Here is a 16,271-nt window from a genome sequence, read left to right as displayed (position 1 = left end):
GACAAGAACCCACTGTCCCGACAGATGTTTTCTCATCTTGTTGCAACGCTTTAGGAAATGGGAAGTTTCAACCCACAACAATGCAATCGTCATAGCACTCGCACAGACGAAGCTGCTGAAGTTACTGTACTTGCTTCCGTTGCTATGAATCAACATGTGAGCACATGACAGCTTGAACATGAGATTGGCAATCCTAAAACCAGTGTACATCATATTGTTACACGTCACCAGTTCCATCCTTACCATGTACACCTACGTCAAGAGTTGCATGGGAATGATTTCCAGAATCGTGTACTTCTGGATGGTGTGGCTATGAACCAGAATGCTTATGTTGTATCAACACGATGGATGTCCAGCACATAATGCCTTGTGTGGACAAGTGCTCTGAACCGCAGGTATCCTGCCAGATGGATTGGTTGAGAAGGAGCAGTTACTTGGCCTGCTAGGTCTCCTGATTTAAATCCTCTGGACTTTTTTATTTGGGGATGCATTAAAGACGTGGTCTATCGCGATATTCCAACAACTCCAGAGGACATGCAGGAAAGTATTGTGCTTGTTTGTAATTCTCTTCAGCAGGCAACACTGGAAGCAATAAATAATTCTTTCATTCAACAAGTGCACCAGTGAATCGGTGTCCACGGTCACCACTTTGAGCACCTCTGGATGTTCTATTCCTGGGCAGTGGTAAAGGAGAGTCAAAGTCAATTTTGTGTTATGTTTTTACTGGGTTTTCATTTGTCTTCTGACAGCTCCAGCATGTGGACGAGTTTGTGATCCCGGGCTCAAAGTCAGTGTTGTGTTATGCAGTTAATAACGTTGTGTTTCAGTGAATGGTACACTGTGATATATTTTTGAATAGGTCTTTAGGAGAGGAAATGAATTACCGAATAAAAAAATACAGGGTGCCATCTAAAAAAGTCATACCGCTGTTCATATCTTTCTACAAAACAATGCTACAATGAAGGCAATCATGCTTATTGATGTCCCCCTGGTGGCTAAAGAAAATTTGCTTTGAAACATTTTGTAATTGCATCTGGACGGACAGTTATTTAGGGTGGTCAAGATAAATGGAACATCCTGTGTGTGTGTGTGTGTGTGTGTGTGTGTGTGTGTGTGTGTGTGTGTGTGTGCGTGCGTGGGCGCGCGCACGCTCTCCCCAGCAGAAGCTTCTGCATTTCTACTATAGAATATACTGCAGAGTCTCATAATATTAGCAAACTATTGTACTTACATTGCTGTTTGAGAAAAATGGACCTGATCATTTATGACAAGTTCTGTGATGTGTTGAATGGTACATGCAGTCAGAATTTGACCAATAAATATTCACCAAAACAAAAATTTTTTTGTGTTACTGAATTAGCATTTACAGAATATTTCGTGTATAGCTGATAAAAATTTTAGTTTGGTAATGGAGTATACCGAATAATGCTTACTTTCTTTGTTGTCTAGTTAACAGATTCATTAAAGAGGACCAGCTCCCACATTTGCTCTTTTATGGCCCTCCTGGAACAGGCAAAACTAGTACCATTCTTGCTTGTGCCAGGCAACTGTACCCGCCTAAACAGTTTTCATCAATGGTATGTTGATTTTACTAAAAATGAACTGTCAGAACTAACTCATAGTACTTAATCTCAAGTAACCGGTGATTTTACCTATAAAAGTCAGTTTTTACAGGAGTTTTCAAAACTGGATGGGTATTTCATTCGTGAACTTAGGCCATTTATGTTTACTAGGAAAATGACAGTAAACAATAGAATCACACATGTGTTAGTCATAAGATTACAGTGACACTACCAAAATGTAGGTTGTATAGGAATATTGTACTTTGAACATTGAATATAGACCACCGAGCACTCATAAAGTTCTCCAACAGTTTGGCAGACATTAAATGCCATCTGTCAAAACAGGTTTCATATTTATATAATTCTCACTGTCTTCTTCCATGTAGTGGTTTGTGGATGTTTCTATAAAGTTGATATCGCATAAAAGAATTTTTGAGTATAAAGTTTGGTACAACAATTCCCATCCACAATAATTCACTATTTCCCATTGTAACACTTTTGTAATATATGCTTTTGTCTGGAGAGATGTACTGTAATCTGCAACAACATTTATGTGGACTAATATAAATGTTTATACAGCGAATGCTAATAGTACGACACTCTCATTGTTGTCACGAAACTGACAAACATTCACTAATGCCACATTGTACATCCCATTCATCACATCATTATGAGAGAAGTGTGTTGTCAAAATGTCTTTTCCTGCAGTCTTTAAATGTTACACCATAAACAGTCAATTTTTGACAAAATAATGTGATTGGATAAAAAAAAATCTACTCACCAAGTGGCAGCAAAACACACGCATAAAAGAGAGTTATAATTAGATAAGTTTTCGGAACCAGTGGCTCCTTCTTCAGGCAGAAGTGTTGAAGGGGAAAGAAGAGCGATGAAGGAAAAGGACTAGACGTCAACGAAAAAGGGTGGGTTAAGTCACCCATAACCTTGGGTCTGGGGAGACTTACTGGACGGTAACAGTAAGTCTCGTCTGACCTACAGTTCTCGATGACTTTCCCGAGATCTACCTCTTTTCCTAGACCTCTTCACACCTTTTCCTTCACCCCTCTTCCTTCCCCTTCAAACCTTCTGCCTGAAGGGGGTGGCACTGGCTCCAAAAGCTGGACTAATTATAACCTCATTTTAGGTGTGTCCTGTCACCACTTGGTGAGTAAATGTTTATCTATCCACTTACAAAACTTTAAATGTTATATTTTTTGCAGATTTGGTTCCACAGCTAGAGTAAACTTTTTTAAATGGAACATGTTTACTGCATAGCCTCTATTTAGCTGTAATTACACTTCCAACTGGCCAATTTTGACCCCACTATTCATTTATCAAGCAACATCACCTAACGAGTGCAGACATTATTACTGTAAGCTTTGATGATATAAAAAGTTGTTGACGCAACTCCAAGTGTAGTAGTCATCTGCCACATGTAGGATTATTTTTGGTGATGTTGCTTGATAATGACAAGTCAACATTACCTCATGGAAGAGGTAATTACTATTACATACTGCCTATGTAGGAAAGATGTGCCTTTTTAAATGTCACATTTCGTTTCATTTGATTTGATTTACCTAGACCCAGAATTTATTAGATTGCATTTTAGCAAGCCTATGCGATCCTTCTGGGTGGTAAATTATCAGTTGCGCACTACACCAAACTGAGCCTAATTGAGTACATGCACTATCAACCTTCCTACTGGGAGACAGTGAAGGGTGGTTCAGTTGCCCTAGTTGCAACTTTTTATATTTGTGAACTAAGTGTATGTATGGCGTATTTGTAGAAAACATTTACCGTATATGAAAATTTGATTTGAAAAGTAGTCTGTTACATATTTGAAAATTAAATCATTGTGTTGATTCATTTCTGTTTCTTTCTTTGTTGGCCAGGTTTTGGAGTTAAATGCATCAGACGACAGAGGAATTGGGATTGTTCGTGGGCAGATCCTCAGTTTTGCTAGTACAAGAACCATTTTCAGTGCTGGGCACAAGCTTATTATCCTTGATGAAGCTGATGCAATGACAAATGATGCACAGAATGCTCTTAGACGAAGTGAGCTGTTGCTTTGGCTTCTGTTTTATACAGCTTAAACTTTATAGCAGCTGTTTGATACCTCAAATTTAAGATTAAATTAACTTTTGGAAAAATTATTTGACAAGCACCTTCATCATTCTCCAGCACAAATTGTAATCAGTATTTCATGTTAGTTATAGTTTTGCTGTCATCCCTTTGTCACTAAACATAGAATTTTAATTGTTACAGTCATAGAAAAATTTACAGAAAATGTGAGGTTCTGCATTATATGTAACTATCTCGGCAAAATAATCCCAGCCCTCCAGTCTCGATGTACAAGATTCAGGTTTGGTCCTCTGGATTCAAGTCAGGTCATGTCACGCCTTAATTTTGTCATTGAACAAGAGAAGTAAGTATTCATCTTGTTACTCTCCATACTACTTTTTTTTAAAAGGTGTTTTAAGCACTTTATTTAACTTTTTACAGTAATGAATTTGTAATACAACTGCATTTTCATTTTTGGTTTTGATTTTCAGATGAATTATAAATTAAAGAAAATTGCTATTGTCAGTTATAAGAGTAGTAGCACATCTCAGTAGACATAAATTGTTGTCATGCTTGCAGTTTGGTTCCAGCAAGAGAGAGCCACAGAAAATGCAATTTAGTGCCTCACACTAGCAGGGCTGAAGTACAGGTTGAGGACAGTAGCTAATTTCTTTGATATAAAAAAGCATTTGATTATGTGTAACATGCAATACTTTGGCATGAATTATAAAATTATGGGAGCAGGGAAGCAGCTCAACAGTCGTTCACCTCGTAGCTGGAAAGTATGTAGCAAAAGGTGGTCCTCCATTGTCAACAAACCAGGAAGAGGTGTTAATATGTCTGGGATTCATGTAAAGTGGGGATGCCACAAGGTTTTGTTGTTGATCCATTACTTTTTCTTGATATGTATTAATGATCTCACACAAAAAATTCTCTTTGCCGACAACTCGGTATTATTGTGAAAACCATGGAACATAATATATGTTGTGCAGCTAATAGGGTAGTTGGTAATGTCAGCAAGTTGATGCAGAGAACAGATGATTGCGAAAACAAAAGGCAGTGCATACAGTTTTTAGGTGGGAGTCCTGTAAAAATGATTTTTCTGTTCCAATGTATTCTGTCAGTCACTATTTTGACTGATGGTAAATTGAATTTTTTTTAAATTTTTTTTTAAGTATCGCATTCAGGATCTTGTGGGGAAACTGAATTCTGCTGTCTGCACCATAAGAATAATCTCCACTCTGTCTGGCACTGGGGGCTTCTTTACTTTGCTTTTCTCTTGCATGGTGTTATATTTTGGGGCAACTTTGTGCACTCTCCAAGAATATTCTTAGCCTAGAAAAGGCATTTAGACTGATCTGCTGTGTCAGTTCACAAATTTTATGGTAGGCTGTCACCCAGATAATGTTTCCATCAGGTGAGAACCAACAGCCGTTAAGTACTTTAGAAAATACAGTGTATTTTCGTGTACTTTGTACTTTTTCAGATTTTTCAATTTTTGCTCTGCACAATTTTGATGTTGACAGACATACAGTGGTGATGGTCTGTGGCGGAAACTGGTAGATAATATATTGGTTAAATAAAATGGTTGATGGTTAAATGCATTTTCTAATGTCATTTAGGTGTCTCAGAAGTTTTAACTCTGCCATACCTGTATGTGCATTCCATCACAGGAGTTGGTGATAACATTGATTCGTTCAGAAGAAACTGCAATATCAACCCAGTGAATATTAAATGGGAAAAGATATGCATGAACTTCAATGAAAAGAGGATTCTGACACCAACGCCAGATAGTGGGACAGTGTTATAAATGGGTCTATGGAGATACAGGTGACAAATAACCTAATGAATCATCAATCTGAGAACCCACAACTGGGGCAGCAGTAGAGCTCCATACAAAGAGCAACTATGGGTGTGGACTAGAGAAACAAACTCCAGATAGAACACCAGGTGCACCAGTTTGAAGCTGGAACGTCGCAGGGCAGTTACAGTGGGAGCAAACCTCAAAGGGAACACCTGGAACCACACTAGACTGAAAATGGGATACCAGCACGCAAACGGGTGCGTGGGAAGGAAGACAAAACACCAGTGCTTGGCCTGGTGCATCGAATCATGGAAGGAATGCCTAAGAATGTTTCTAGTGGGAGCGTACTGCAGAGAGAATATCTGGAAACGCAGCAGACTGAAAACAGAATGTCAAACCATAGACAGGCGTTCAGGGCAAAGAGGGAATGCCTAAGTATGCTGGGAGCAGACTGCAAATGGAACCCTTGGCGTTGACAATGGAGTGGTGGCCCATTCCACTGATGAGCAGTCTCAGGTAGCACCTGATGAAAATAATTAGTCACATTGTTAAAATATCATGCAAGAATGACATTGATATCTGGCAGAATGTCTGACACCTTGATTGAATTTAAATTGTGCGGTGACATTGAAGAATACTATGATCAAAGAATGTGAACCAAAAATATTATTTATGTAACCAGATCCTAACAAATAAAACTGTCCAGTGTTACTCCATATGATGGTCTAATTTTGGACACTCATTGAATTTATGGTCTAATTTTGGACACTCATTGAATTTCAAGCCATTGTTCTATATTTCCCTCTTAATGTAATTCTGGACACTTAATTGTCTTTTTAAAAAATACACATATTCAGAAATTCCGTTTACATGTGTAGAAAATACTTTACTTGCGGTTACAAAATATTTTACATGTCTTCAGGAAACATGTACCACATTAAAAACTTTGGCAAACGTATTTAGAAAATATTTGATTAGTAATGACAATCTACTCAAACTGTAAATCATAAGTTTTCAGTATGTTCTCAGTGAATAAAAACTTCTCATTTTCTTCTCTAGGAGTAGCAACACTCAGGCAATTTGGTGTTTGTGTACCATAACATCATCTGGAATTTCAAGAAAAATAAATACAGATTTGCTGCCTTGATATGGACCCAGAAATCTGACTCCCACTTCTTTTGCACCCACGTCATTAATGATTCTGACAAACTGCTTATTTTGCTGTTTCCTTCTAATCATGTTTGTATCTCTGAAGTTCAAGCGGTATGTTAAATTTGCTGAATGCCTTTCTGTATGACAGTTTTGTTGATCCTATAGTGGCAACTGCCTTTTCAGGATTTTGAAAGGTCATAATTGCACCTCAGAAGTGCAACAAGCCTCCTGTTATAATGCTATGGCATTGTCCAAAATTCTCTCTATGTGTGTAGATATCTGTAAACAGTACACCAGGCATTAGTGCAAGTGAGATATGCAGCCATATTACATTCACGTTTCCTTCTCAACATTTAAATAAGGAAATTATGCTTACCTCTTTTTCCTCTTCTAGTACTGTGACGAAAGTATTCATGTAAAGATAACTAACAGTAATTGTACATAGCACTGAAAACTGCTACAGACTGCAGTCTCAACTTCCAAGGGCAACAATGTATGTTTGAATCTGCTTAACAGTACATAAGATGTAAACAGCAAAATGCATGCACGAAGTAAAAGCTTGCCTTCAGTGACCTCTGAAGTTATCCCTGTGTCTGATCTTTTCCTGTCTTATCGTAAATTACTTTGTTGTTAATACAATTCACATATTAAGTTTCTGTGAGTTGCTTATCTTTTGCTAGTATGTAGTGTGACTCATTCCATATCCCTGAAGATTCTCCTCCTTAGTGGGATCTATGGACAGGCTTCTGTAATTTGTTTGGTTATCAACAATTACTATATAGATCTATAGAACACTACTTAGTTGACCAGAAGATTGTGCCATATAATAGATACGATAGTATACTAGCAGCCTTATCAGTTAGTCAACATAGAGAAAATTCTAAGTGCAAAGCAGGCAGAATTACATTTTTGAGTTAACTTATGCATGTGCTGGTAACAAGACTCTTTAACATCCATCTGGACGCATAACAAATTCACACGTGGAGGTTTGTCTGATGTTCATCCATTGATCCCTGCTTCTGGTACCAGTCTGTGTTTCAAATTTGCAGAAAGTGAGGAATTTAAAGCACATGGGCTGTGCACATTCACCCTGTTTATCAGATTGGCTCTGACTTAAACATGTCCCCAAATCTAAAGAAATGAGTGCTGCAAAAATTATTGGATTCAATTAAGAGTTTATGGAAGCCATAGATGAGTATTTTGCAGACCTTGCAATTGAGTTACAGGATGTACTTACTTGGAAAACATTGGACAAAGTCTATTGATCTAACAGGATACTAAATTACAAAATAAGTGCACTTTTTACCTAAAGAAACAATCTTCCATTATAAATGAAAGGGGGGGGGGGGGGGGAGAAACACAAGACATGGGTGTAATATTCTACAACATTTTAGTGTTGCGTGTCTTTTTCAGTTGTAATGTGTAAAATATTGTGCAAGAACCAGTGGAGCAGTGAATTAATACAAACTACCTTTCACTGCCAGGCTTAGAAATTTTCTCCTTTACTTTGTTTAAGTTTCTGTAGTTAATAAAATGTAAATGGAATGTCTCCTGTTAGTGCTAGTATCATTATTTGTTTGTGTGCTTTGAATTCACAGGGTTGACTGTACAGAGGATGGGAAGAAGGCATTATTAACACTTTCAGGAGGTGATATGCGAAAAGTTCTCAACATATTACAAAGCACCTCAATGGCATATGGGAAGGTAACCGAGGACAATGTCTATACATGTGTTGGCCATCCTCTCAAAAATGACATTGCAAATATTGTGAAATGGCTGCTTAATGATGAATTTGCAGACTGCTATAGGAGTATCCTTTTATCTGTTGTTTCAGTAATGTTATAGTCTCTCTTGAAAGTTGACATAGATTGCCTTGAGCTATTGTTATGTGCAAGATGTACAGACCTCATGGAAGAGCTGGGATTTTACATGTTATGCAGCTTAAAAGAAAAAATTTGACTGAAAATTTTCGGTGAGTCTGTTACAAAAATAATGCTAGTCATGAGGACCAGTTGATTGGAACAAAGCCTGCAACATTTACAGGTTAGCAATGTTTTACATTAACAGTTCTTCGTAATTTCTTGAACATTTGTCTACAGTTGGCTAACTAAATAGCATTTATTAATATTAACATAAACAATATAGGAGAAAAGGTAACATCTCAACAAAAGCAGAGGTGTTGAGTCATTGACAAGCAAGTAAATATACAAAATTGAGAACTTTAGAGCCTTTGAGAAGAAATCCGTTTTTGAGCTAGTGCATGTGTGTGCCCACAGCTGCATAGTGGTGGCTGAGTACGTAGCTGAGTACACAATCACAGTTCTGTATGTAGAATAAGATGAGAGATTGTGTCAGGCACAGAAGTGAGAAAAAGGAAGGTTTGGTGAAGGGTGACAGACATCTCTGAGGGAAGCAGCTGGTGTATGAGGTAGGAATGTGCGAGGGATTCGCAATAACTCGTAGTATAGGAATGTCACTCTTGGACAGCATTACCAGCATGTGGGGCACATGAGACGATGACTTGGGGGAGTGAATTGGGAAGGGGTGACAGAACAGAGGAAGGCGAGACTGGCACTCCAGGGTTAGTGGGAATTGAGGCCAGGAGAATTACAGGAATGGAGGATGAGTTGCAAGGATAATCCCCATCTAAATAGTTCAGAAAAGCAGATTCTCTTGGTTCTATTGAACTAAGAGCATGTTTGTGAAATCTTGCTGCGATTATGAAGCAGTCATTGAAATCAAGCATGTTGCACGCAGTAGCATGTCTTCCACTGTGTGGTTAACTCTGCTGTTGATAAGTGTCCTCATGCTCAGAATTGAGGGACATCCTACACACAATCTCTCCCACCCCTCCTGATGTATGAGGGGGAGTTGGAAAATAAGTTTCCCCTGTCCACTGTGGGCAGAGTTGTGTGATATGGGCGAAAGATGACACGACAGGTGAAAGCACACATGCAGGACACCAATACACCATTGGGTAGAGGTCAACCACGATCAAGCAGATGGCGCTGTCGCAGTGCCTGCACAAAGCAGAGGCCAGCTGCTCAGTCTTTTCCCGGAGCTATGGAGAGAAGGTGCGTTTTGGAGTCGGAAGTGAGAGCTGTTATCCGCTATGAATTGGCACGTGGAGTATCAGGCACAGAAATTCATAACCACCTTGTTGAGGTGTATGGGTCAGGTGTGATGTCGAGGCAAATGGTGCCAGCAATTCAGTGATGGATGTCAGCAAGTGCAGCTGGACAGACACGCACAGCCACTGCAGAATTCAAATTTCAGGAAGGTGGATGACATTATTAAAGCAAACCGGCGTATCACCATTGATGAAGTAGCGGCATAACTTGGAGTTGGGCATGAGCAAGCTCACAAGATCATCCATGACATTCTTCGATACAGGAAGGTGTCAGCACGATGGGTGCCCCGCCAACTGACCCCGACACACATGCAACATTTCTAAAGCATTCCATCTGCAGGTAAAGTGCTACTCGCTGCTTTCTGGGATGCCAAAGGAGTTTTGCTGCTAGACTTTCTGGAGGCAGCAACCATCAATGCTGCGCGGTACTGTGCCACTCTGTCGAAATTTAAAGAGGTGATTCGGAAAAAGCGGCCTGGCCTTCTCAGCTCTGGCGTTCTGCTGTTTGACGACAATGCGAGACCACACATGGCTATGGCAATGCAAAACCATATTGCAACTCTTGGTTGGGAGTGCCTACACTATCGGCCTTACAGTCCAGATCTCGCACCAAGTGACTTCCATCTGTTTCCTGCTTTGAAGAAGATTCTCAGCGGAAGGCGCTTTGGCAGCAGTTCTGATGTCAGACAAGCCGTTCAACACTTCTTCTGTATGCAACGCCCTGATTTTTTCTTGGAAGGCTTTTTGAAGCTTATAAAGAGGTGTGAGGACTGTCTCAATGTACTTGGAAATTATGTAGGAAATTAAAGATATGCCTTATCTTTAATGTCTCATTCTCTTTTTTTCTTTTCACACACAACTCTGACCACAGTCAACAGGGGAAAATATTTTCCAACTCACCCACGTAATATTCTGCCGACCACCCAACCTACTCAATATCCAGTTCCATCCTTATGCCACAACCACTCCCAACTCCTTGCCACATCACATGGGTCATACACCTGTGGAAGACCCAGGTGCAAGACCTGCCCGATTCACTCACCCAGCATGGTCTACTCTACTCCTGTCACAGGCTTGTCCTACACCATCAGAGTCAAGGCCACATGTGAAAGCAGCTGTGTTGCAGTTCCTGTACGGCATTTTATATGGGCATGACCACCAACCAACTATTCACCCAAATGAATGGCCATTGTCGAACTGTGGCTAAGAACAAAGTTGCCCACCCAATGGTGGAACACACTACCAAGCGCAATATACTCGCATCCAGTGGCTGTGTCACAAACTCATGCCATCTGGATCCATCCCCCCAGCACCACTGTGTATAAGTTATGTAGTTCGGAGTTATCCTTAAATCATATCCTCTGTTCCTGTGACCCTCGTGGCCTCAGTATTCGCTAAATCTCTGCACTCACACCCTCTTCTCTGCATCTCCCCTTCCTCTGTTGTCACCCCTTCCCAGTTCATTTCCCCATATCATCATTATCGTGCACTGCACGAACTCACTGAGTCTGATGGCCAAGTGTTACATTCATATTCCATGAATCTGCTGCCTTTCCCTCCTACATTCGTATCTCGTACACCTGTTGCCTCCTCCTGAGACATCAGCTACCCTTCCTGCTCCTCGCCTCTCTTTCTCTCTTTGCCCAGGCCACCTGACACTACCCTTCTCTTGGTTCCATTGAACTAAGAGCATGTTTGTGAAATCTTACTGCTGATAGGCCTGTCTCAGTTGGTTATATCATTTTAAAAACAGAGTATAGTACCATAGAACTTAACAAAGTAAAAAGAAGCAAAGTCAGTTAGTTTTTAGATGTGTGTATCGATGACAGTTTATGTGGTTCTTGTACATCTACTTGTAGAGGTAGGTATTACCAGAGATGGATAAGCCTGTTACAGGTCATTTTTACTTAACTGTGTACCTGAAATTATCCATTGTACCGTACTACTCCATATTGGAGAAAATCAGGAAAGGGGTATGGAGGGATACAGCATTATTTTTCTGGTATTTCCCTCCAGCAATGCAAAATTTGGCTTATCCCTCCGTATGCTTTACCGTTTGTTCTCGGGCCCTAGATTAAGACACTTAGTTTCACTTGGGTATCTTTTTCCATTGTCAGTTGCACAATTTTTTGCTGCTTTTTCCAAGTGATGGACTGCTCTGATTGTTACTGCTACCAGTGAGCAGCTGGAGAAGTGATTGCAACAAAATTCTTCCTTTCGGCATATTTATTTTCAATTTTTTGTTTTCTCCTTTTTCAATATGATAAATTTCACCCAAACTCCTCATTCAACCTTTTAGTTCATCAAACTTTCACATTGGAAAGGCTACTTTTAGACTTTTGATACCTGACATGGGTTCTGCATCACGTATAGGTCGAACGAGTGTTTTGTAAGCCACCTCCTTTGTTGATAGACTACGTTTTCTAAGGACTCTCCCAATGAATCTCAACCTGGCACCTGCCTTACGAACATATAATTTTATATGATCATTCCACTTCAAATCGTTCTGTACGCATACTCCCAGATATTTTACAGAAGTAACTGCTACCAGTGTTTGTTCCACTATCATATAATCATACAATAAAGGGTCCTTTTTTCTATTAATTCGCAATACATTACATTTGTCTATGTTAAGGGTCAGTTACCACTCCCTGCACCAAGTGCCTATCTGCTGCAGATCGTCCTGCATTTCACTGCAATTTTCTAATGCTGCAACTTCTCTGTATACTACAGCATCATCCGCGAAAAGCCACATGGAACTTCTGACACTATCTACTAGGTCATTTATATATATTGTGAAAAGCAATAGTCCCATAACACTCCCCTGTGGCATGCCAGAGGTTATTTTAATGTCTGTAGACATCTCTCCATTGAGAACAACATGCTGTGTTCTGTTTGTTAAAAACTCTTCAATCCAGCCACACAGTTGTTCTGATATTCCGTAGGCTCATAATTTATCAGGCGACAATGCGGAACTGTATTGGACGCCTTCCAGAAGTCAAGGAAAATGGCATCTACCTGGGAGCTTGTATCTAAATGAACAAATAAAGCGAGTTGGGTCTCACACAATCGCTGTTTCCGGAATCCATGTTGATTCCTACAGAGTAGATTCTGGGTTTCCAGAAATGACTTTATACACAAGCAAAAAACATGTTCTAAAATTCTACAACAGATCGATGTCAGAGATATAGTCCTATAGTTTTGCGCATCTGCTCGACGACCCTTCTTGAAAACTGGAACTACCTGTGCTCTTTTCCAATCATTTGGAACCTTGCATTCCTCTAGAGACTTGCGGTACACGGCTGTTAGAAGGGGGGGGCCAAGTTCTTTCGCGTACTCTGTGTAGAATCGAATTGGTATCCCATCAGGTCCAGTGGACTTTCCTCTGTTGAGTGATTTCAGTTGCTTTTCTATTCCTTGGACACTTATTTCAATGTCAGCCATTTTTTTGTTCGTGCGAGGATTTAGAGAAGCAGTGTGGTCTTCCTCTGTGAAACAGCTTTGGAAAAAGGTGTTTAGTATTTCAGCTTTATGCGTCTCATCCACTGTTACAATGCCATTATCATCCCAGAGTGTCTGGATATGCTGTTTCAATCCACTTACTGATTTAACGTAAGACCAGAACTTCCTAGGATTTTCTGTCAAGTCTGTACATAGAATTTTACTTTCGAATTCACTGAACGCTTCACGCATAGCCCTCCTTACGCTAACTTTGACATCGTTTAGCTTCTGTTTGTCTGAGAGGTTTTGGCTGTGTTTAAATTTGCAGTGAAGCTGTCTTTGCTTTCGCAGTAGTTTCCTAACTTTGTTGTTGAACCACGGTGGGTCTTTCCCGTCCCTCACAGTTTTACTCGGCGCGTACCTGTCTAAAACGCCTTTTATGATTGCCTTGAACTTTTTCCATAAACACTCAACATTGTCAGTGTCAGAACAGAAATTTTCGTTTTGTTCTGTTAGGTAGTCTGAAATCTGCCTCCTATTACTCTTGCTAAACAGATAAACCTTCCTCCCTTTTTTTGTATTCCTATTTACTTCCATATTCAGGGATGCTGCAACGGCCTTACAATCACTGATTCCCTGTTCTGCACTTACAGAGTCGAAAAGTTCGGGTCTGTTTGTTATCAGTAGGTCCAAGATGTTACCTCCACGAGTCGGTTCTCTGTTTAATTGGTTCTGAGCACTATGGGACTTAACTCCTGAGGTCATCAGTCCCCTAGAACTTAGAACTACTTAAACCTAACTAACCTAAGGACATCACACACATCCGTGCCCACGGCAGGATTCAATCCTGCGACCGTAGCGGTCTGTGTAATTGCTCGAGGTAATTTTCGGATAGTGCACTCTGTATAATGTCACTTGATGCTCTGTCCCTACCACCAGTCCTAAACATCTGAGTGTCCCAGTCTATATCTGGTAAATTGAAATCTCCACCTAAGGCTATAACATGCTGAGGAAATTTATGTGAAATGTATTCCAGATTTTCTCTCAGTTGTTCTGTCAATAATGCTGCTGAGTCGGGAGATCGGTAAAAGGAGCCAATTATTAACCTAGCTCGGTTGTTGAGTATAACCTTCACCCATAATAATTCACAGGAACTATCCACTTCTATTTCACTACAGTATAAAATACTACTAACAGCAACAATCAGGCCACCACCGGTTGTATGCAATCCATCCTTTCTAAACACCGTCTGTGCCTTTGTAAAAATTTCGGCAGAATTTATCTCTGGCTTCAGCCAGCTTTCCGTGCCTATAACGATTTCAGCTTCGGTGCTTTCTGTCAGCGCTTGAAGTTCCGGTACTTTACCAACGCAGCTTCAACAGTTTACAGTTACAATACCGATTGCTGCTTGAGCTGTAATGACTGTTATCCTGTTTAAGAATTTTGATGTCCTGCATATTCTTTTTCTTTCTTTCTTTCTTTCCTTTTTTCTCTCTCCATGATTTCATGACGCTACTTTCTATTAGGATGTTTCTATAACCAAGTTTTGCAAAGTAGACAACACCAGTGATGAAGAAATTGTTTGGTAACCATGTCATCTTAAGAATTTATGAAATTCCCTGGCCTTCAAGCTAAGATTTGTCTGCTTATGATTTTTTTCTCACCTTCATGGGAATAGCTTGAGAATTGGCTCTGGTGAGACTCTGCAAAGGACACTGAATGGATTAAAACAATGAAATCAAGATCAAATTTACAGTACCTCACTTGAGATGGTGCAGAAAACAATGAGGAACCTCCATGGCCAATTACATGATGCATAATAAAGATCAATACAGTATTCAGCCATCCATGATTGTCATTACTATTAAGAATTTTCTAGTTTATAATTTTTTCATGAGTTCTGTCTTTTGTCATCCTAAACTTAAAAATGAACTAAGTAACTTATGATGTATGTGTCTCATCACCTTCCATACTGGACATTCCACATAAATCTTTCCTTAATGATCTCAGGACTTAAGGACATTAAAATGGCTAAGGGCTTGGCACTACAAGATATATTAACAGAAGTTCATCACTTTGTACATAGAAGTAAGTAACTTTAAGTTACCAATTGTGTGTGTTATCTGAGAGATGATGATGTTTTAGCACCTGTATACTAGCATGTAGTTTAATTATATTAATAATATGAGGAGGAGATTAGTGTTTAATGTCCCGTTGATAATGAGGTGGTCATTAGAGACGGAGCACACACTCAGATTGGGGAAGGGTGGAGAAGGAAATTGGCTGTGCCTTTTCAAAGGAACCATTCCAGCATTTGCCCCAAGTGATTTAGGGAAATCAGGATGATGCATCATCATGCTGAAACCATATTCATTGGATGATGTCTAGAGGTTCATCATAAAGGAAACGAAACAACTGATGTCTGAGAAAACTGTTGATACATTTTTCCAGTAAGATGTTGTGGAAAGAAGTAGGGACCAGTGAGATGATCACGAATGATTCCATCCCACTTGTTGAGGCTGAACTTCTTTTGATAATTGTCTTGCCACACTTCATCAGGGTTTTCATATCCCCCAGCTTGATTGGTACAATACTTGAGGCTGGATTTTCACATGATAGGACCTTCATCAGTGTCAACAGAAAGTTATTGATGGTTGAACATTTGGCTCGTGTAATCTTACACTCATTGAAGGTGTTTGGGTACAGAAGATTTACGTGCAAAATGTTTCAGATTGTCATGTGATTAACTCCTTCCCCTCTTGCAGTTGTCTTTGTACTAATTGCTCAAGTTTCATTCACAGTACGAAGAATCTGTTCATCAGACTAAGACATTTGTACATTATATGGTCTCCCACAGTTTGCAGTTTTCATCTCAAATGAGCCTCTGGCAGTAATGTTTCACCATAAAGTTGATGTTCTGTGTTTGCATTCCCACCTGTAGGCTGTACATATGGTGCTTACTGCCATGTCCTGGCTTGGGTTGTAGGAAGCGTATTAGAACTTAAAGGAGGGGGGTGGGGGGTCAGATCAGTCTGCTATTTCCACATGGATAGGAGGAAACACAGAAAGACAAACTGATGGCAGGTGATTGCTTGGATCAGCACCAAACACTGTCATAGAGCAC

At 39.9% G+C, this 16,271-nt stretch overlaps 1 protein-coding gene across 1 annotated transcript in view; it reads left to right on the top strand.

The window, feature by feature from the left end:
• LOC124614314 (replication factor C subunit 5) overlaps positions 1–16,271 on the top strand; it is an 81,436-nt gene that overhangs the window by 58,071 nt on the left and 7,094 nt on the right. Inside the window, exons 3-7 of the mRNA XM_047142933.1 lie at positions 1,450–1,577; positions 3,452–3,614; positions 3,825–3,984; positions 8,175–8,386; positions 15,158–15,235. Coding sequence (XP_046998889.1) covers positions 1,450–1,577; positions 3,452–3,614; positions 3,825–3,984; positions 8,175–8,386; positions 15,158–15,235 — 741 coding nt within the window. The remainder of the gene's footprint in view (positions 1–1,449; positions 1,578–3,451; positions 3,615–3,824; positions 3,985–8,174; positions 8,387–15,157; positions 15,236–16,271) is intronic.

The sequence above is a fragment of the Schistocerca americana genome, chromosome 1 (assembly GCF_021461395.2).
Source record: "Schistocerca americana isolate TAMUIC-IGC-003095 chromosome 1, iqSchAmer2.1, whole genome shotgun sequence".
NCBI classification, from domain to species: Eukaryota; Metazoa; Arthropoda; class Insecta; order Orthoptera; family Acrididae; genus Schistocerca; species Schistocerca americana.
Note: the sequence above shows the minus strand (reverse complement) of the source record. Positions and strands in the feature narration are given on the sequence as shown.